Consider the following 23822-nt stretch of genomic DNA (forward strand, 5'->3'; position numbering starts at 1 on the left):
ACAAAAAGTGTCCTGCTTTTGCGGAAAAGTGTCCTGACAATCTAGACAAGCTTTTCTGAAAATGCTTTTAACGGAAAACTTTTCTGTTAAAAACATTTCCGGAAAATCATGCCAGTGTAGACGTAGCCTAAGTGTATATTTGTCTGAATGGTCACTCAGCAGCTGTGGACATCCTGAATAGAACTCAGTGCAGATTCAAGGAGACATTTAAATAGAGGAAAGGTTTTAAAGTTTTCTTGCAGGCCCCAACCTTCTGCATTCAGAGTGCCAGAGTGGGAAACAGACTTGACAAAAGAAGGCTGAAAAACTGTAATCATAGAATCATAGGGCTGGAAGAGACCTCAGGAGGTCATCAAGTCCAACCCCCTGCTCATAGCAGGACCAACACAAACTAAGTCACCCCAACCCGGAACTTAAAAACTTCTAGAAATGGAGATTCCACCACCTCCCTAGGTAGCCCATTCCAGTGCTTCACCACCATCGTAGTGAAATAGTTTTTCCTAATATCCAACCTAGACCTCCTTCACTGCAACTTAAGACCATTGCTACTTGTTCTGCCATCCGTCACCACTGAGAACAGCTTATCTCCATCCGCTTTCAGAGCTCCCTTCAGGAAGTTGAAAGCTCTTATTAAATCTCCCTTCGCTGTTCTCTTCTGAGACTAAATAATCCCAGTTCCCTCAGACTCTCCTCATAGGTCACTTGCTCCAGCCCTCTAATCATTTTGGTTGCCCTCCTGGACCCTGTCCAGTGTGTCCACAACCTTTCTATAGTGGGGAGGGGGAGAAGGGGAGAGAGAGCTTAGAACTGGATGGAATACTCCAGATGTGGACTCACCTGTGCTGAATAAAGGGAAATAATAACTTCTCTAGATCTGCTGACAATGCACCTCCAAATGCACCCTAACATGTCATTAGCCTTCTTGGTTACAAGGGCACACTGTTGACTCATATCTAGCTTCTCATCCACTGTAATCCCCAGATCCATTTCTTCTGAACTGTTGCTTAGCCACTCTGTCCTCAGCCTATAGCAATGTTTGGGATTCTTCCGTCCTGAGTGCAGGACTCTGTATTTCTCCATGTTGAAGCTCATTAGATTTCTTTTGACCAATATATCTACTTCTCCCCTTAGCTTAGTGTCATCCACAAACTTTCTGAGGATGCAATCCATTACCCTCATCCAGGTCATTAATAAAGAAGATGAACAAAACCAGCCTTAGAACTGATCTTTGGGACATTACGCTTGAAACCAAGTGCCAACCAGACTTTCATCACTACCTGTTGGGCCCGACAATCTGGCCTGTGGGAGACTGTATCAAAAGTTTTGCTAAAGTTAAGTTATATCACATCTACTGACTTCCCAATATCCACAGAGCTTATCAGTTTGGTCAAGCATTATTTGCCATGGGTGAATCTATGTTGACTATTCCTGATCACTTTCCCCTCTTCCAAATGCCTCAAAATTGATTTCTTGAGGATCCCTTCCATGATTTTTCTGGGGACTGAGGTGAGGGTGATCAGTCTATAGTTTCCTGGATTGTCCTTCTTCCCCTTTTTAAAAATGGGCACTACATGTGCCTTTTTCCATTCATCCAGGACCTCTCTCGAACTCCACAAATTTTCAAAGATAATGGCCAAAGGCTCTGCAATGACATCTTTTAGTACCCTCGGATACATTAAATCTGGACCCATGGATTTGTGTATGTCTAGCTTTTCTAAAATAGTTCTTAACCTGTTCTTTCTCCACTGAGAGCTGCCCACCTCCTTCCCATACTATGTTGTCAAGTGTAGTAGTCTGGGAGCTGACCTTGTCTGTGAAGACAGAAGCAAAAAAAGCATTGAGTGCATCTGTTTTTCCCACATCATCTCCCTCCCTCATCCAGTAAAGGCCCCACACCATCCCTGATTATCCTCTCATTGCTAACATGCCTGTAGAAACCTTTCTTGTTATCCTTCACATCCTTTGCATGCTGCAATTCCAAGTGTGCTTTCGCCTTCTTGATTGCTCTCCTACATTCCCAAGCAATATATTTATACTCTTTCCTAGTCACCTGTCCAAGTTTCCACAGGTATGAAGAAAGTGAATAATCAAAAGTTATTTACTTGTTCCTATAGCGTAAGAAATTAATAGGTAGCTTGTTTAAAATGAAGAAAAGGAAGTTTTTTCTTCACCCAATGCAGACTCAACTTGTGGTACTCCTCACCAGAGGATGTTTTGAAGACCAGGACTATTTCAAAATAGCAGCAGTAAAATGTATACACATGCCTTATTTCGAAATAGCTATTTTGGAATAGACGTTATTCCTCAAAGAATGAAATTTACAGATTTCTGAATGAGCCATCCATTATTTTGAAATAATGGAATGGCTGTGTAGACACTTACATTGTTGTTTTGAAATAATGCTAGTTATCTCAAAATAATAGTGCAGTGTAAATGCACCCTTAGTATAGTAAATCTGTAGTTAAGAAAGAAAGAAAGAAAGAAAGAAAGAAAGAAAGAAAGAAAGAAAGAAAGAAAGAAAGAAAGAAAGAAAGAAAGAAAGAAAGAAAGAAAGAAAGAAAGAAAGAAAGAAAGAAAGATCCTATGCAATGTATTTCTTCAGGAGTATAGAATGAGAAAAATTACCTTATTATTTACTTACAAGTTACAAATAATAATATTCTAATTAACTATAATCATATCTTCAAAAAATCATGTGACTTAGGGTATGTTATTTTGAAATAGCAATGCAAACATCTACACAGCCATTATGTTATTTTGAAATAACAGATGGCTTATTCCAAAATCTGTAAACCTCCTTCTACGAGGAATAACACCTATTCCAAAATAACTATTTTGAAATAAGGGTGTGTAGACACCCCACTGCTGCTATTTCAAAATAGTCCTTCACCAGAGCCATTCTAAGTTATTCCTCCTCAGTGCCTCCTTTGACTATATATTGAGATAGTACCTCAAAGTTAGGTCTGCCTCAGACTAATTTTAAGGCTTCCCTGCAGTGTGGATGTGCTATTTTGAAATAAGCTATTTTTGATTAACCATTCAGAATGGCTTATTTTGAAATAAGTGTGCAGAGTAGACATACCCTCTGACTCTACAGCAATTTACACTAGATACTAATTTAAAAATAATAAGAAAACAAACATTTTAATAAATAATACTTATGTTGAAATATATAATTTGAGATCAGTTGAACACTTTTCAAATATGTTTCTCTGTAAATCAGTTGTGTGCATGTGTTTCTGTGTGTTTGATGTTAATCATATAACAGATATGTTCACTGACTGAGAAAAATATATGAATATTTGTGAGGATAAGTGAAAATACAGAACATTTAAGTCCAAATAACTGAGAACAAAATTACTCAAGTCCAAAAGATCCAAAGGCTCTGAAATACATTAAACTGGCCTCTGTGGAGTCAGTGGGAAAGCAAAAATATGTTAAATGTCAAGTCCAAGCAATCAAAAAGACTGGGATTTGCTTTGTGCTTGCTCTTCGCAGTTCAGCTACTTCTTTGCAGTGTATTAGAGAATGTGTCAATGTCAGCACTGATAACACTCTCAATGATCTTCTCCCACTTACTTCTTGATAAATACTGTATTGGCCCCAGATGCAGCATGAGACAAACATGCCATAAATCTATAATTACTTATATACTTACAATTATCTCAGTGTTCACACATCAGGGACATGAATGGCAGGAAAAAAATACATTCAACTATATGAATCACTATTAATGTCCACTACAAAAAGCTGCCAACCAAAAAAACAAGTTTTCCCTGACAGTTTGACCAATATGCCACCATGCAAGTTTTAAGAGGGTTGGGGTGGGGTATTTGGTTGGCTGGCTGGCGAAATGGAAGGAACAGTGCTTTATAGCTGGTAGAGGGAGAGCGCTAAGGCTATGTCTAGACTGCAGGCTTCTTTCGAAAGAGGCTCTTTCGAAAGCATCTTTCGAAAGAGCCTCTTTCGAAAGATCGCGTCTAGACTGCAGGCAGATCTTTCGAAAGAGCAATCCGCTTTTTCGAAAGAGAGTACCCAGCGAGTCTGGATGCTCTCTTTCGAGGAAGCCCTATTTACATTGAAGAACGCCTTCTTTCGAAAGAGGAACTTTCGAAAGAAGGCGTTCTTCCTCGTGAAACGAGGTTTACCGCCATCGAAAGAAAAGCCGCGTTCTTTCGAAATTATTTCGAAAGAACGCGGCTTGAGTCTGGACGCAGGGGAAGTTTTTTCGGGAAAAGGCTACTTTTCCCAAAAAAAACCCCGAGTCTGGACACAGCCTAAGACTGTTACAAAAATGGGCAATGTGATAATTCCCCAGAGATGCAGGACTGAAAAGGGGCAGCTCAGTGCTTCAAGCCATCCTTTTAACATGGACTATGACTGAAGTAGGGGCTACCCTCCCTTCTTGTTTGATGGTAAAATACCAGGTTTGGTCAACATAACCAGGCTTGAGAATTATGCTAGCCTGCACTTCTTACTCCCCTTATTAGGGAAGGAGTTATTCCCTTAACACCATATTGGCTTGGGTGCAATTGAGGGTTTTTTCACCTTCCCCACAGTATGTTTCATGAAGGTCTCAGTTTATGTATAATATGATGGGCAGTAGTTCATATGTGGCAACCCATTATTTAAGTGTAGGGTAAATGTCTGGTGCCTAGGAAAGGTATACAGTGAATGGAGAAATGGCTTTGACAAAGACTTGTAAAGAAGTTTTCATTAAAGGAACAAATGGGGAAAAGTTTTTCAGTGTTTATTTTACATCTTTTTGAAATAAGAAGCACTAAAGATTTTTACCTATTTCTACGCTCTTTCCAATGAAGTTATTTCAGTTATGGATAACTTTTGACACTTGAAAACCTAGTGTACACAAGGTTCAGAACAGCCTAAGATCATTAAAATTCAGCTTAAATTCTCAGTCATCAGACATGCCAAATGATCTTGTCTTATCTATAACAGATAGGTTCAGAAAATCATGAATAACGTGCCTTCATTGCAGTCTCCAACATTTCAGGTAAGTGGGATAAAATATGTCCTTAAAGTTGCTGCTGTGCAAAGCGTATATTTTATGAGATTATATTAAAATATGATACTTATATTTTGGAACTATTACTTATACTTTGTTTACAGACATATATGACCCAAATATTTATGACTTTTCTCTGTATTTATTTATGACTTATTAACTCAAAACTCCCACTAACATCAATGATTACCTCAAAATGAGTAAAAGCGGGAAAAAATAAAATAAAAATAGATTAAAGATGTCAGGAATTGATTCTATTGCATATCTATGTATTTAAGAAAAAAATGTATATTATTGTATTTTTAAGTGATATCTGAGCAAGTGAAATTCTAAATTGAAAAAAATGAATTATAATGCTCTCAAATATAATTAAAATAAAGAACAAAATGATATTTTGTGTACATGTTATGTTTGTTATTATGACTCAGGATAATCCATCCAAATGGCAATCATTTTTATTCTCTCATAGGTCTAATACATGTTAGTAATATAACACAAGTATGTTGATTGAGATTTCTGGTTGTTGGGAGAAATAATTATGCTATTTATTTTACCAGAATGTGAGGAAAACAAGTATGCGTATACAATAACAGTTTAAATGTCTAATAGCTGTCCTTTTTACTTATATTATATATTACTGCCTTATTCCTCACACTAGCTTTCTGAAGACAAGTTAATACCTACAGTACTTGTGAAATAACAAGAAACAATGCCACACAGTGGATTTCTAAAATATTTGCAGTTATCTTGTGACCAGAATAAAATTATTCAGTGGCACTGTCTATTTATATATCAACTTAAGCAACTCTCTATGGAATTAAATATAGTTTAATCTAGTCTTTGTAGGAAATATAAATTATCATCTTGACCCTACAGAACAAACTACTGTGGCAAGACCTCTTTATTTTGCTGTGGATTATATATTGATTTGTTGGGGCACTATTTCATTTGGTCAATGAATACATGTATAAATCCAGTTGAATTTTAAAACATTTGGTGAGGGAACTATGACTAAGGCTACCATTTTGTCACAGAAATGTGTAAATTTAAGAGCACAGATTCTTGTGGGCAGGGGGGTTGGGGAGGGTTGGAAATTGAACCCATGCCACACTCATCCCACAATGGCAGTGCCTGCCCCAGACATTGTGGCCTGATGTGTGTACACTCAGTGTGTTACTCAATTTTGGCCCATCTGTCCTTTTATAACCAGCTACAGGGGAAGTGGATGTGTCACACTTGAGTGTCACTGCAATTAACATGTGCCAGGTTCACAATTCCTGGAGCAGAGTTCTCTGCTTAGCATTATGGGGCAGGAGCAGAATAAAGGAGAGGATGTGTATAGATTTGACTTATCAGGGACTTTAGTCAGATTCACAATTAGCATAATCATCATAACCTCTGTGCTGAAATCATGGCCTTAGTTATGGCATATATCCATAAACAGAATTTTTTAAGACATGCTGTGTGATGTACATATTACAATTTCAGTGTTATTTTATAAGGCACTTACGCTAAGTATAATTACTATTTATTTTAATTTTAGTAGCACCGAGATCCGAATGGCCTCATTGTGCCATGCACTTTACAAATCCCCGAGAAACTAAATGAGGTAAGATATAACAGGTGGGTAGTGAACAATGTAAGGGATTAGGAAAAGAAATTTATTTAAAAACAGGTAAGTATATAAATAAAATATATCAAAGTATGTAATAAAGGTAAACATTATGAAAAGATGTTTCAAATGTTCTGAACTTTGCGAATGCAAGAAAGTTTTATAACTACAGAGATTGATTTTTTCCTCTCCCTAAAAATGTAAACTTATGGCTTTTCCTCGCCCCAAAAATGTAAACTTATTACAAAAATGTAAACTAAAGAATACATTTTCCTCTTGATGCATACATGTAATTCCCAGTAATGTTAATGGGAGTTATATATGTACATCAGGAGAAGAGACACTTAAGGTTCTAGGCCATAAAGGACTTACTCAGTCATGCGGTTGAATGTCATAGTTTATTGTCTGAAAAATAAAAACAACACCCTGTGGATGTCTTTAAAGTTCAGTAATGAATCAGAGTAAATGCACTGATTTTATTGGTAGTTTTGAGAGGCAGTTACTGCTTGCAAAATAAAAAAAATACATGAAGCTCTGTGAAACTACATTTAAATTAATGGGGGGAAAATCAAATACTAGAATCAGAACAGTTACAAACTAAACAAAAGCTTCTGCTCTCTTGGAATTCACACCTCCAGATCAGCTGCTAGAAGTGGGCCTCATCCACCTTGATTGGATCCACCTCGTCATCTCCAACCTGATCCTGGCCTGCATATTTATACCTGCCTCTGGAAATTTCCACTACATGCATCTGACGAAGTGGGTCTTTGCCCACGAAAGCTTATGCTCCTACACTTCAGTTAGTCTATAAGGTGCCATAGGACTCCTCGTCGCTTTTGCAGATTCAGACTAACACGGCTACCCCTCTGAAACTAAACAAAAGAGTTGCAATTAACTCTTTCTCAGTTTTCCATCACTGACAACTAGTTGAGAGAAAATATAAAATGATCAGATGGAAAAAATAAAATAAACAAAGGAAATTTAACTGATCGGAAATCAAAGAATACATATTTACACAAAATTTTCAGTGCCAAATAGGTTAAGCTAAATATATATGAATATCTTTTTGAGTATTTATGCCACATGAACCTCCTGCCTTGTAAAGTCTGCATATCCTTAGTTAAACAATGCTAAATGTCTTCCATAATCCCTATCTACACTACTGAAGTACTGTGTTTGAGAATTATAAAATACACTTTTATAACATTTTGAGACTAAAGGACCAGCTTGTCAACAGATGGTCCTTTGTTGACTTCAGTGAATCTGTATGTGCACTCTGTTACTGTTGATAGCACCAGCAAAGTGTGGTTGGCTCTTCTTCCTTCTTAGGTGGCTCCTTCAAGTAAGGACAGAAGTGTTCCCTGTATTAAGCCAGGAAGATAGCCTATATAAAATGTTTATTTATTTTGTTCTTTCTGTTGCATAATTTGGCCTTTTGTACAGCTGTATAATAAATTCTATAATAAAGAATGCTTAAGGTTAGAAAAAGAATTGTTCTATGTAAAAATGGCAGTTATAAAAGGGAGTTATATCATTGTGATTTCAATGGAGCTAGGATTTCAGCTATTCATTACTACTACAACCCCTCAGTAGTGTCAGTTATTGGTGATCATGTATGAGCCAGACAGAACACAGGTTGAATTTCAGATGACAGAGTTTTGTAGTAATGGCAGTTAAGGGACAAGGAAAAACATAACATTTCCCACCACCCCCGCCACCCCCAAAACTTTTTTTCATCCAGAGTCACAGTGGCCATGTCTACACTGCACAGAAGATCAACACTGTCACTAAATCAAACTCAAAGGGTGCCCTCATCAGTGCCGGTACTTCTGCTCCTCACAAGAAGGAAAGCCAACAGGAGCATTTGCTCTCATTGACCTACCAATTTGTGGATGGCAATTTAAGAAATGTCAACTCCAACAACATAATTAACATAGCTAGAGTTGCATATCTTGAGTCAACCTACTACTCTAGTGTAGACCAGGCCTGAGAAAGAATTAAACATACAATGCCATTTTCACAGTTTTGGAAATAAATCTGCACTTTATAAGTTTTGAGGCTACATTATACTTAAAAGTATACAGCCTGTGTGTATTACATTTTGGAGGAACATGATCCAAAAAGACATCAGTCATTAAGATACAGATCTTCGTGTTTCCTAAGTAAGCAGCAAAGGTGATCTTCATAGCCTATATCACTTAGTAAAACTCACTTACTTTGACTCTTCTCTCATTTAGCTAGAGTATCTCCACTGAATTCAAGGAAATGACTTATTTACACTAAGCTGAGAATTAGTTTTACTTGAGAGATGGTCTATCTCTTGTGATAGCTATCCATAATACAATGAGACTTCCAGTTCCAGGAGAGATTATAAAAAAAACATAGTGAATGACAGAAGCAAAGAAATCACTACTAACATTGCCACATTCAGAGATAAAAAAAAAATCCTTTCTGAAGCTTTCTATCACTGTTACCCTAACTAACACTTCATATTTAAACACAAACAAATAAAATGCTTCATAGATGATCTCCTTAATATTAGAAAACGCTTCAATGATTCAGATCTATGGAAATAACTAGAAAACATTATCTTTAGTAGACTAGCACACCATATGCAAACATGATTTATACTAAGCATATATATATATACACACACACACACACACACACAAATATCATAACAACACATTCGCAGTAGCAGATATAGACCTCTCACAAGTTAATCAAAGTTACGTGGCAGTATAATTTCTCTAGAAAAAGTTACTAACGTAATAACAACATTTATAATACTTAAAAGTTTGCTAGACACTTCACAGAAGAAAGATACAGTTGATGACTGAAAAAGGCTTGTAATCTATGTTTAAGATAATTAATAGTGACATAGTAGGGAGACCATTATAGAAAAACCTAAAGATTTTTGGCCTGGATCCAGCAAAGCAATTAAGCACATGAGTAATCCCATTAATGTCACAGGAATTACTCATGTGCTTAAAGCTATGCAGATAATATATGCTGTTGGTACAGGGGCATAGTAGTGACCAATATTCTAAATCCTACAGAATTTAACAGAGAATTGTATCTATTCCCAAAACATTTTTGGATCATTCTACTGTGGCAGTGGCAGAAAAGTGTAAAAGGTTATAAAATAGAAAATTTATGTTAGGTGATTACAAAAAATTTACATTTGAAGAGATACAGAAAGGAGGTAAGTGGAAAGGTTTGAAAAGGAATTGTATGTCATAGTCACACCATACATCCAGGAAGACAAAAAAAATCAATATGCTAACGTTAAGAAAACAAGTTTAATCCAAGACAGGAAGAAATATTAACCCAAGCATGCTGTCAAAAGCAAAGTGTCATAAAGAGAACCCACACTATAGGGAAGCATCAAAATTAGTCTGAGGCAGGCTTGCTTAATATGGATGTGCTACCACTACTTATAGCCACAGGAAGCACTGAGGAGTAATTACTCTGGGGCTAAGTCTACACTACAGGGTTTTTGCACAAAAAACAGCAGAGCAGCCACTCCTCAAGTGCGTTTTTGCTCAAGAAAATTTACAGTAAAATGGCAGAACAGAGGGCTTTTTGCGGTGTAGGTGTACCTCTTTCTACGAGGAATAACTCCTTTTTGCATGAGAGTTCTTGAACAAAAAGTTGTGTATAGACATTCAACAGGGCTGTGTCTACACTGGCACCCTTTTCCGGAAAAGGGATGCTAATGAGACAATGAAATCCCTTGAAAGTAGGAATAAGGGATCTTCCAGAAAAGGGCTTATTTTCCACAAGATCCCGTCTAGACTGGCGCTTTTCTCCGGCAAAACCCTGAGCCGGAAAAAAGCGGCAGCCATATTCATGCAAATGCCGCGGGGGATATTTAAATCCCCCGCAGCATTTGGAATTCTGAAGTATCTCATTAGCATCCCTTTTCCGGAAAAGGGTGCCAGTGTAGACACAGCCCAGGGGTTTCTTGTGCAAAAAGAGCCTATCAGAAAAAGAAGAGGTTCTCTATGACCATTCTGTTAATGACAATCAGAACTTTCTTGTGTAAGAGCATCCATGCAGTATGGATGCTCTCTTGGACAAAAGCACATCTCTTTTGCGATGAGCTTTTGAGGTGTGGATGATCTTTTGCTCAAGAAGTTTTTGCAGAAGATTTCTTCCGCAAATAACTTCTTGTGCAAAAACCCTGCAATAGTTATTTCATAATAGCAGCACAACACTAATGCTATTTTGAAATAATTATTTTGAAATAAATGTTATTCCTCGTTGAAAGCAGGAGGAGTTATTATTTAAAAATAATCAGCCTGTTATTTCAAACTAATGGGTTTGATAGTGTGGATGCTCTGCTCATTGTTTCAAAATAATGGAGGTTATTTTAAATAACTCCCTAGAGCTCAACTTCTGTGTGTCTTAATACCCATCTGTAAAATGACGGCTAAGGTAGTTAATTTATTCCTTCGGAGAGCAGGGGGAAAAGGGTACAGACTAATCAACTGACACATAATGGAAGAAATTCTGTTCCACAATTTTCACCAGAAAAATCAGTAATAGGACAATAGCTGTGTTCTAACACAATCAGAAAAAATAAAACTGTTTCTCTGCTAGACAATAACTGAAAATTAGTTTGTTTAATGCAGTTCCATCTGGAAAAAACAACAAATAAAATGACATTATATTTTAACACCATCTTTGGGTTATATAAATATAGAAAAAATCATTAATAGTGATTATTGTTTTTTTGTATTTTTCCAATAACTAATAAACAAAACCTTGTTACCTTGCCATCTAGACCACTGTGTAATGTAAGCCCTTTATCATTTTACTTTTTTGTAATGATTCAAAGCCCAATAACATTGAATGAAAAATCTCTACATGTGTAAAGAAAATAAAAGTAAAAATATTTTAATAATAACTTCATTTTGTCTCTGTCAATGGTGTTAAAAGCCAGAAGACTCAGAAGAACCTTAAGCATTATAAATAAGAGCATTCATCAGCTATAGTTCATCTATGTATATTAGCAATTATATTGACTTCTGACATAAAACACCTTACATCTTAACATCTACAGATGTTTGCAAAATGTCTCAAAGTGGCAGATTTTCAAAACACATCCTACTATAAATGGCATCCATCATCTCATTTTTCACCTTCATTAGAATAGTCATTTTCAAATAAATTGCAACAAACTTGCATATAAATAGTAAGTGGGGAAATTGAACCAGAATGCGAAGCTGCCCTATGGCTATGTCTGGTTCAGAATATTTATTATCAGCTGGAAATCCGGCCCTTAAAATTCTGTGCATATGTTATGCTCTAGTTAATTGTATATATCATTCCTAAAGATTACTCATTAAAACTTATCCCTGTATTTGCTTCTTTGCAACTGCTTATTAAAGATGATGAATACCAACATAAAGGATTTTAGTGCATGAATGCATGTACTATAAGAGTGAATCACGTGGAAAATTCTTGCTTTTCTTTTGCAAGACAATGGAATATCAGCATAACCATACACTAAAAGATTATTTGCAAATTTGATTTTTGCTAACCCATTTATCAGACTTCAGCACCATATTCATTTTTTAATGCTTAACTCCAATTAAAACAAATAATAAATAAGTACATATATAGAAATTATTTTAAAAGTTTTAGAGGAAAAAGATGCAAAAAGTCATAAATATACTAACCTAACAAAATGTGTTCAATGTTGTCCATCAGAATTTTATAAAATAATAAACATGTTTAAAAAGTATATAACTAAAATGTCTACAGAGATGTAAGATGGGACATATCTATTTCAAATGGTAGGTGTGCCATTTTTGGAAATCTCCATTCTAGTTTCTACTGCCCATAGAAATAATGGCTCTTACATAACTGTAAAAGAATTTGCAGCCATGGCGCTCTACAATATTTATCACAATTGTCGTTATTTAAAATCAGTGAATTAGCAGAATTTTCATGATGGTGGCTGGGAAGAAAAATACAGTTTGAACCTCTCTATTCTGGCACCACTGAGGCCTGAACAGTGCCAAACCAGAGAATCTGCCAAACCATAGGAGTTCTATATTGTCTAGATGCATTACCAACACTTCCACTGCTTACTCGGCTCTCAGAAGATATTTAGGGGTAACCGAGTTAAATAACAGCACAGAACACTGAAAGCCAGAACTAGTGGCTGTAAACAAACTTTTTGGCTGTGTCTACACTGGGCCACTTATTCCGGAAAATCAGCCGCTTTTCCGGAATAAGCTGCGAGCTGTCTACACTGGCCCTTGAATTTCCGAAAAAGCAACGACGCTCTACTGTACAAAATCAGCCGCTATTCTGGAAAAACTATTCTGCTCCCGCTCGGGCATAAGTCCTTATTCCAGAACACTGTTCCGGAAAAGGGCCAGTGTAGACAGTCCAGTAGTCTTTTCCGGAAAAAAGCCCCGATCGTGAAAATGGCGATCGGGGCGCTTTTCCGGAAAAGCGTGTCTACATTGGCCACAGACGCTTTGCCGGAAAAAGGGCTTTTCCGGAAAAGCAGCCTGCCAATGTAGACGCTCCTTTTCCGGAAAAACTGAAAACGGAATAGTATTCCGTTTTAAGCAGTTCTGGAAATTCATGCCAGTGTAGACACAGCCTATGAGTGTGTCTACACAGCAAAGTTATTTTGGAATAACTATGCAAGGGTCTGCCCAGCAATTTGGTTATTTCATAATCATTTCAAAATAACAGATGACATATTCCAACTTCTGTAAACCTCAGTCTACGAAAAATAACACCTATTCCAAATTAGCTACTTCTGCTATTTCAAAATAGCCCCTCTCTGGGGATATTCTAAGTTATTCCTCCTGGGGACCTAAATCAAGATAGAATGTTTACATTAGGGAAGCCTTCCTCAGACTAATTTTGAGGCTTCCCTGCAGTGTATATGTGCTATTTCAAAATAAGTTATTTCATAATAAATATTCTGGAATAGCTTATCCTGAAATAACTGTGCAGTGTAGACATAGCCCAAGGGTCTGAGAGAAACTTGTCCACACCAACGATAAATGGATATTCAGCTAACTAAAATCATGCTGGACCATGGATGTTGCGGGAATGCCAGAGTAGAGAGGTTCAACATATAAATGGGGGAAAACATTTAGGATTATCAGTCTGCTTTTCCATAGTCTTGTTAAATATAAGTAGGATTCTCTAAAAAAAAATTAATCAGAGTTTGCAGAACTATTTATCTGAAACCCATATGACTATAATTAGAGATAGCATACTTCAAAAATTATTGCTAAAAATTTCCTTGTAAATTTTTTTATATATCTCCACTTCATAAAAATTGTTTTTTGAAGGCTGGATTTGTATTGGTTTAAAACTATTTTTTTTCAAGATACAATTCCATAGGTATCCTGTGTGTAGATCAAGTGTAGTAATTAGATTTTTTTTTCAAAAGAATGATTCAAACAAGAGACAATCTTACTTTTGTACTCCAGGTGAAAACCAGCTGCTGCCACACTAATATCAGAGTGAAAGTGCAGGTAAAGTTGATTTGAGGTGCTGTTCAACAATGCTGGCACAGTAGTACCTGCAACAAATGAGATAGTAGGAATTAGTTTAAATGAAACAATGTTTTCATAAACATCAGCCTATTTTCTCCTCACTATGTATACAGAGTTCTCAAACATTCTGTCATACTGTACACTGGATTTTTACAAAGCTGTAAGTAAAGTCTGATGACATGATCACACAGTAGGCAGTTATGCAAATGTAGCCAGTGCTAAATCCCACTATATTTACTCACATGAGTAAGTCCACTGACTTCAAAAGCATTTTCCACACAAGTAAAGAATTTGGCTCTGGAATGATTCTCTGTACATTTTTTTGGTTTGTATATAAGAACTAAGAGTTCTAAATTAAAGCTGCGGGGACAGTCTCACCCATCCCATTATTCTGAGACACTAATTTTCTGTTTGTATTCTCTTTAACTCCCACTTCACACAATAATGCTGCAGCACACTTCAGTCTCCAAGGGGTGATTATCACAATGGCTTGTGGCCATCAGTGGTGACTGTACAAAATGATTATTCTCTCTATATAAGACAAAAAAGAGATATTTTTGCTTAAACTTCAATTTTCATTCTATGATTCTACATATCACACAGACTCTACAGTGTGGTATTCACTGTCTCCATGTTAAGGGGAGGAGGACAAACCTTTGTTCAGAAAGAACTTTCCAGAAGGATAGTTTCCTATCTAATTTTCTTAAAATGCTATGCAACTCAAAACATTTGCAGCACAGCCTGGACATACCATTTAGGGATTTTCTCTTCTCTTTAAACAAATCGACAATAGCCAGAAAGATGCTCTGGACATAACATAGTTCTCTAACGACAAACCAGGCTGTCTGACATGGAGGGTTCTGGAATTAAAATTCACAGGTAACAGAATTATCCCTCTCTCAATCTCTTCCATGTGAGACAGGGTTGCCAACTCTGACTGAAGCTATTGCAGAAGATTTTTTTTTCACAATATAACATTATTTTCTTGAAATGTCCCATTAAAAACCAGGATTGCTTTCAATAGTCACTGGGAGATGGATATCAACTCCAGGAGACTCCAGGCCAATCCCAGAGGGATGGCAATCCCAATGTAAAATAATCTGTACAATGGGATGAAGAAATCAGTGAGCACTCCTAGAGCGGAACTGACTATTCAATTACTCATGTAAGATTGAAGAAGATCTTGACGGTTACTGAGGCAACTTCTACCAAACACTTAATCATCAGGGCTGCAGATGTCCATTCTATTGTGTTTGAGGAAGTAGGTGAATATCCCTATAGTACTTAGGCCTTGTCAACACTTGCTGTTGAAGGGATCAATGTCTTGATCAATTTAGCGGGTCTAGTAAGACCCGCTAAATTGACCACTGATACTGGTCCCATTGACTCCAGAGTGAGAAGAGTAAGTGGAGTCAATGGGAGAGTTTCTCTCATTGACCCTCCCACAGTGGAAATGCCATGGTAAGTCGAACTAAGGTACTTTGACTCCAGATACGCTATTTATGTAGCTAGAGATGCATACCTTAGTTTGACATTGTCCCTTAGGGTATATCTGGCTTCATAGCCTCACCAGAAGATGTGTGTGACCCCTCCTCCCACAAAAACATTGGGAGCATGTTAATGAGAAGAGCTACATATGAGGCTTTGAATACATCTGCTATATATATACTTTTATTTCTCTATATGGCATGTTCATATGTAAATAATGTAAATCTAGTTTCTTAGAATATTTAAATTTAACCAGAAATGTAGTACCATCACTTCCTATTATGTAAAATAGTGGTGAATTTGATGATGGAGAGCTTAGCAGTTCATATAATTATAAAATTAGATAGAGCAAGTAACTGAGCTTTCATTGTATCATAGAAGTAGCTGGCTTAGTCTATATGCACAAAAACAATGTGGAGTCTAAAAGATTAACAGACCAAGTGGGTTTTGCCCATGAAAGCTATGCCCAAATAAATTTGTTATTCTTTAAGGGTATGTCTACACTAGGGGATAAAGTCAAAGTAAGATACACAACTTCAGCTACGTTAATTGCATAGCTGAAGTCAAAGTAGCTTAACTTGGCTTTTGGCCTTGTCTACACTTCAGGAAGTCAAAGGAAGAACACCCTTCCTTTGATTTCCCTTACTCCTTGTGAAAGCAGGGTTACTGGCACTGACTGGAGTGCCCTTCTGACTTCAAATTAGCTGTCTTAACTAGACCGCTAATTTGAACCCTCGAAGATTGACAGCAGCAGCATTGATATTCCTCTGTAGTGTAAACATACCCTAACGTGCCACAGGATTACACATGGATTCTGAGCTTTCACTGAGATTATGCCAAACTCCAAATCCCTCTTGGACAAAAATTCAAGATCGTTTCAATGCAAAGAAGAGGAGAAATGCCACAGGTCTGTGTAAAGCATACAATCTGAATAAGGTTTATTGTCTCTTCTGTATACACTTTTCACCAGACTACCCTGTCTCATTATTATTAGTTGTGCATATTTGGTATAAAAGCATGATGTAGTCCCTTACAAATCAAGCTACTGAGGATCAGAAAAAGAATTAAATAATTTATTCAGAAAACATATTAAACCATTGAGCTAATTAAATGTTGCAAAAAAAATTCACTAAAACAGCAGAATTCACGCAATAACACAGAGAATATTATTAGCCTATTTGTAGTCGTTAAGTGATCAAACTCCTTTCAATCAGACACATTTATTTTCCATTAAAGAGTAGGGTATTTTTACACTTTGGTTGAGATAATTCTACTTTAGAAGAATTGATCAATCTATAAAGAAATAATGCATTACTATCAAAAATATGCAATCACAAATATTTGTCAGAACTAATTATGAGGTTGGATAGGCTGGCAAAAGTCAATCAGAAAGAATACAGATGACAGAATAAGGAGGAATATGCTCAAGTTGCAGTAAAGGAAGTCTAGGTTAGATATTAGGAAAAATTGTTTCACAAGGAGAGATCCTGAAATGGATTCCTAAGGAGGTGGTAAAATCTTCTAAGGATGGAGATTCCAAAGCCAGGTTTGACAAAGCCCTGTCTGGAATGATTTAGTTGGGGTTGATCCTGCTACAAGCGGAGGGTTGGACTCGATGATCTCCTGAGTTCTTTTCCAACCCTAATCTTCTATGATTTTATGGAAAGACATTATCTGTTTTACAAAACGCTTGCTTCATCTAATCTCAAAATTTCCTTTGGTCTGGATTATTCTGTTTGCTTGCAACTCATCTCTTTAAAAGGTTAGGGGGAAAAAAAGCACATGAAAAAGAAAAAAAAAATCCAATCCTGTAGTTTATCAAATTTCATGTTTAACAAATTTCATTTCTAATTATAATGTAACTATCAAGTACTCTGAAAACACTTCTTCTAATTAACACAAACTCTCCTTCTCAATTAAATTAATTGGTGAATTTTTTCCTCCACAAAATAAACTTCTGAGTTATCTTTAGGTTTGCACATGATAAAGCATGCTGCTAAATTCTCAAAATAGATCATGCATTTTGCTGATTTTTACTAAAAGTAGAATGGCAATTTCAACTCTAAGTGAGAAGTGACCCAAAAGAGTACTAAAATTAATATTAACAACAAACTTAACCTGAGAATTTAGGTTTTAAAAGAACTGGTTATCCCACAAGCGTATCAGCTGCCAGTATCCACTGGGAGCAGTGAGAAGTATAGACTCACCTGTTCTCTCTTAGGGTATGTCTACACATCAAAGTTAATTCAGAATAACAGCCTCCCTCCCCTCTCACCAGAGTTTCATTCCCCCTCCCCACTCCCATTTTGTTAAATAAAGAGTTTGTGTTCATGAAAATACATGTATTTTATTTGACATCGGGAAAGGGGGTTAGGGAGGGCCCACACAGTAAGTCCTGACCTGGTGCCCTGCTGGAACTGGTTCCGATCAGCCTTAAATGTGATTCAGAGTCCACTCAGTGTGGACGTGCTATTTCGAAATAGCAAAATGCTATTTCGAAATGCATTTTGTGTCTAGACGCATTATTTCAAAATAAGCTATTTCGAAATAACTATTTTGAAATAAGCTATTTCAAAATAACTATTTTGAAATAAGATATTTCAAAATAGCATTGTAGTGTAGACATACACTTTATGAAAGTACCAATTTTCTCACTCATAGAAGACCATAAAATATCAGCTGGATGATGTATCTTCACAAAACTTCTTACATTTTTTTCTTTGCTACTGTCATCCTCCTTTAAAGCAACATCTCCAGAACAAGGACATTTGTCACTGTAAGCTAAGAAAAAACTGCTAATCCATGCATCAGAGAAGAGAAAGCTGACATGACAAGTGCACCCTGACAGCTTAAGATAGTTTTGATTTCCAGACATAATAGACGGTCCAGGATGAAAGAAATAGAAGACCATATCGAGACTACTTTCTATATAGCTGTGCAGCTACAAAATCTATTCCCATTCACTGATTTGATTGGTTACAGGCTTCTTGAGCTCCAATTGAATATTTTAAAACTTAAATGCTCAGTCTAATCCTCTGAGAAATATAAAAAACAAGCAGTACGCCTGAGATGCTTCACAATGAATTGAAGTATCTCACCTTCAAATTGATTAAAGTGATCTGGGTAAACTAGGAGGAAGGACTTGTAGAAACCTATGAACAGACGAACATAAGCCGGGACAATCAACAGCATTTTGGGTCAAACATTGTCAGATTTTTCAAATGACCTTCTATGAGAGGCTTTGGGTAAGTCTACACTGCAAACTTCTCTTGGAATAGAGGGTCCACACTACAGGGAAGCCTCAAAATTAGTCCAAGGCAGGCTCCCCTAATGAGGACATGTTACCTCAACTTAGAGTCCCAGGAGGCACTGGGGAAGAAGAACTTTAGAATGTCCCTGTTGAGGACCTATTTTGGCATAACAGCAGTGGAGTGCCTATAAACCCTCTTCCAAAAAAGCTTTTTTGGAAAAGGGCTAATTCCTTGTGGAATGAGGTTCATAGCCAACCGAAAAAAGCCGTCAATTATTTCAACTTTCTGAAATAATGCAATTGCAGTGCAAACACTAGTATTGTTTTTCCCGAACAACGGCTATTATTCTGGAAAAACAGTGCAATGTATGCATTGTCACCCTTAGTGACAATGCATAGGGAAACTCTTGATTTCGGCTCATGATGAAAGAAACTGTCAGTGGTGCTAGATTCTTTTGCCTAACAATAGAGCAGAATCAGAGGAAGTTACTGCTTTAATAAGAAGAAAAGACATTTTCACTTGGCTCATTCTGCCTACAGATTATATAGGAGTGAGGTCCTGAGGAATCTCTTGTGTTGTTGGATATGAAAAATGTCAAGGAGTCTACCTTGTGTTGCTTTTGTTCCCTATTAGATGAAGAGTCACTGGATTGAACTGATGACAGGTTCAGTACTCGCAAAGCAAGATAACTTTCTGACATATCTAGGTTTTTTGATCTATCCCCTCCTTAGCAATTGGGTTAAATACACCTAACAATCCAAATTTGCTCACATTCTACAAAGAAATACATAATATTACTTGCAAGGAGAAAACTAAAAGGACAGAGGTCTTTGAAGTGATTCAGATAAGAATCATGTCATTCATCAAATTTAGTGTTTAGCTAAAACATAGTATCAGAAGAAACAGATGTGAAAGTATCCTGAAAATATTGCTTCCTCTGCATATACTGCTAGTGATTATGATAAAAAGAGGAGGTTGGGATTACTGAGTTAATAATAGGTTCCAAAAATCCTTGACATGTACCTCTGAAACCTAAAGGCAAAGATGTTCTTCTGTCCTGCAGTTTCTAATCCTGGCTGTTGTACCTTTTGGGAGCTTTTCAAGGTATGGATCTGTTTTAACATTAAACAGATCAGAAGCTTAAAAGAAAAGTCTAGACTATAACCGTGGTGTACGACAACAAAATTTAAAGAGCTCAACCAGGCATGATGGCACAGAGTCACTGCTAGCAAATGTGTGCAGTTCATCACAGTATGCCCTCAAAAATACCTGTTTTTTAGTCAGCCTTTTTTTTAGCTATCCCAGATTGTATTTCCATCAGATGGCCTAGGAAAAAAATCATATGGGGTTGCCATTTTAGTCAGTCTGTATCTATAAAAACAATGAGTCATGAGGCTCTTTAAAGATTTATTTGGGCATAAGCTTTCATGGGTAAAAAACACTTCATCAGATGCACTATGCAAATTGAGTATCTTATTTCAATTGAATTTTGAAAAAGGCTATTTTGAAATTTGGAGCATCTACAGAGTGCCAAATTTTCTAAATAACATGCTATTTCAAGACATGCCTTAACCCTTGTGGAACGAAGGTTATCTGGATGCCAAAATAGTGAAAAAATTTTTGAAATAGCAGGCAGCTTGTTCCGGTATCCCGAAATAGCCATGCAGTGTAGATGAACCTTTAGTTTTGTGACTCCTCATTGTTTTTACTAAAAGATAATAACTTCTCCACATCAGATAAGTACAGTGGTATACAACTGTCCATCTTATCTTTTGACCTTATCATAGCTACTTTTATATAACCAATTATTGATTCTGGTGAGGATGAATTGAGATTGGTGGAACTATTTGTCTCTGAACAATCAGATACATGAGCAGACACCTGCTTCACTAAAGTGGTTCAGGTTTTAATAGGTGATTACTATCTTAACGGTGAGAAATTGCTAAGGCGGTTGTCAAGTGGGAAGGATAAACTACTTATTTTTAGAAGGAATATTATTAAGCATCAATATCTGTATAAAACAGCTAAACTAAAACTCCAGATATAAACTCCAAAGACAATGTTACAAAATTCAAGGCAGCACCACTAAGCAAATACCAGCTGCACTCACAATTGAAAACAACAATTTTCACAATGTGTAATGTGTTTTCTAAAAGTGCATCACTTTGGATCAGTAACAAATTCCTTCAAGCAATGTATTAATTATTAATTTTTGAGTAACCCAAACAGCAGTTTCAGCTACAATCAAGACTCCAAACATTGCCACAGACTGTACATTCAACCATATAAATAACATCCTGCTGCAATATGGACAAAGTTAATTTTCTTTTGCCTTCTTTTATATGATTCAAAAGAGAGTACTAAGGAATCCACCTAGAACACTTGAGATATTTCTGAATATCCCAAGATGAAAAGAATAACTTTAAAGTAGAAGTAGCCCAGGTATGACAAACTCATTCTTTTTAGAGGAGGGCAATTTACAGTTTTGAATATGGTCTAGTGCCTTGGGCATTAGTTAAAAGTTCATACAGTCCTCAGTAACTAGCAAATCTTCCATTGATGTTAGTGGGAAATATGCACAGGTCAAAGTAGAATATAACTTTGAATGAATAACTAAATGTTTTAGCTTTTTATCATCATATTTGGTCAATACATATTTGTTCACATTCATAATCACATAAAGGGCCAATATCACCCTTTTCCGGACCCCACATTTCTGCCTTTTATTTCTCTTCCTTTCCCACTCTCCCTTTCTCTCTGTCCTCATTCTTTTTCCCTGGTGTTTCTCCTCATTCCTTCTCTTCACCTTCTTCTCTGCAAAATGTAATTATTATGTTTTCAATTTAACACTCCAGTGCAATTATTTAGGGATGGGAGAGTCCTGACCTCTAAGTCATTAGCTGGAGATTTAAAAAAACAGAGAGAAAACATAACAAATACAATATTGAAAGCTCTAAAAAGTTACTCCAATAGACTTTCCAAATATTAATAATTAACACCTGAAATGCACTTCAAGTCTGAAAAGTGACTGATTAAAAATCATACTAGAGGGAGGTCTCTCATAGCCAGCATCAGACCCTAACCCTGACTCAATTTTCTTACTCTTCCATTAACAAATAATCATCATAGTAGATGTGCAGTGGAATTACACTTTTCTTGTGAGTCTGGTTGAAAATGTTATCTCAAAACCCTTATCTTCCAACCATCTTCTTCAAGCTCAATAATCCTGCCCACTCAAAGGTAAGGGCATTAAAGACTTGCCCTCTGGCTGGCCTGGAGAGCTTCTTTCCCCAGCGTATTCTGGATTCTCTGCAGGAGCCTTTTAGTTCCGTCTGGCTTTTTCTGTTCCCCACAACTCTTGAATGGGAGCTAAGGAAAGTCTGTGCTCTTCTCTGAAGAGTCATGCTTTCAGCCTTTCTAGGCACTCTTGCTGCCTAGGTCCTGTGCATGGAATCTAAAAAGCATCTCCTTGCTGTATGAAATCGCTCCCTGAACTCTTCCCGCTGACTAAAACCAGGCTGCTCTATGTCCTAGAAGTCCAGCTTCTGCATAACAAGTCACCTATTATGTGACTCCTGGAGTTACTCTCTTAATTTGGAGATGGAAGCTCATCAGATTATCCTGGCCAAGACTCAAATGCCTTAAAAACTCAGCTCACACCATGACAGATAACTGCCTACATCAGATCTTCTCTTCTTTGTGTTTTCAGAAAAATGTATACTGATTTTACAAACAACATTTATTTATTGTGTGTTTGGCTCTTGTGAACTCATCAGATCCAATACAGATCTAAGAGATTGAGCTGGATTGGATCATCAACAATATTGTTTACAAAGTTCTACTCAGTTACAAATGTACAATTGGACAGCTATTACAGAAGGAATTATTGGAAGGCAGTCAAATTTTATGTGATTTGCAGTACAGAGCAGAAGACTGAAAATAATAGTGTTGCACAACAGTTATTGACAACAGAATTATGTCTTCAGTACTTTTATTATTCATGAAGCTAAACAACTAAGAAGGAACTTAGCATTACCATCAGATCCAGGTTGAGTTTGCAGTAACAGATTCAATCATTGTCTGCAATAATTTTACTTGGGTCTTCTCTACACAGAAAGGTTTTTTTTTTTTCAAACTGATAGGTTTATGCTGGTACAATTTCCCATATGACAAGGACAGCATGTGGAGAATCCCTGCTCTGACCTTCTCAGGGGGCTGTAGGGACATGACAGCCACCTTCAGGAGCACAACTAACCATAGGGATAATCACTCCAGACATGTCAGGTTAGGCATTTTATAATTGCTTTTTCAGTTTAATTTATGTTGTTTGAGAATGGTTTGAGCTAAAATTAAAAAAAAAACCTTTTATCCTGAAATATAAATATCTACTCAGAGGTACAGGAAACCCTCTCCATTCACACTGAATGTGTTCCTGGCACCACTGAGAATGGCAAAATTCATGAATATTGCAGCCATTATTCCAAGCCCTTGCAGTGAACTCCCTGAAGCTCCCAAACTCACTGCAGCTGCTGGGAGCCATGGGGAACTCGCTGTATCTGCTGGTAGCTGCAGAGAATACATCACAACTGCCAGGAGTTGCAGGGAACTCACTGTGGTTCTGTACAGCTGCAGGGAACTCACAGCGGTTCTCAGGCAGATGTGAGGAACTCACCTTGGGGGCAGGAGCCTCCGTGGATTTTGTGAATTACAAAATTTGTATAATGATTTTAGCATACCTACATAACAAAGTTATACCAGTTAAGTCCTTGCAAAATAAGATCTTTTAACATATCAGCTACTGAGAGACTACAGAGAAATCTACCAATATCACTTTTCACAGTATGCTGAACTTTCAGGCAGAACTGTGATCCTGAAGCTAAATTTACTTTTTTTCCTTAAAAAAAAGTTTG

The 23822-nt window shown here is 36.8% G+C and overlaps 1 protein-coding gene across 1 annotated transcript in view; it reads right to left on the minus strand.

The window, feature by feature from the left end:
• CSMD1 (CUB and Sushi multiple domains 1) overlaps positions 1 to 23822 on the minus strand; it is a 1868278-nt gene that overhangs the window by 249310 nt on the left and 1595146 nt on the right. Inside the window, exon 37 of the mRNA XM_006137767.5 lies at positions 14095 to 14199. Within this exon, the coding sequence (XP_006137829.3) occupies positions 14095 to 14199 (105 nt within the window). The remainder of the gene's footprint in view (positions 1 to 14094; positions 14200 to 23822) is intronic.

Source organism: Pelodiscus sinensis, chromosome 3, assembly GCF_052426305.1.
Source record: "Pelodiscus sinensis isolate ZL-2025 chromosome 3, ASM5242630v1, whole genome shotgun sequence".
In the NCBI taxonomy this organism is placed as follows: Eukaryota; Metazoa; Chordata; order Testudines; family Trionychidae; genus Pelodiscus; species Pelodiscus sinensis.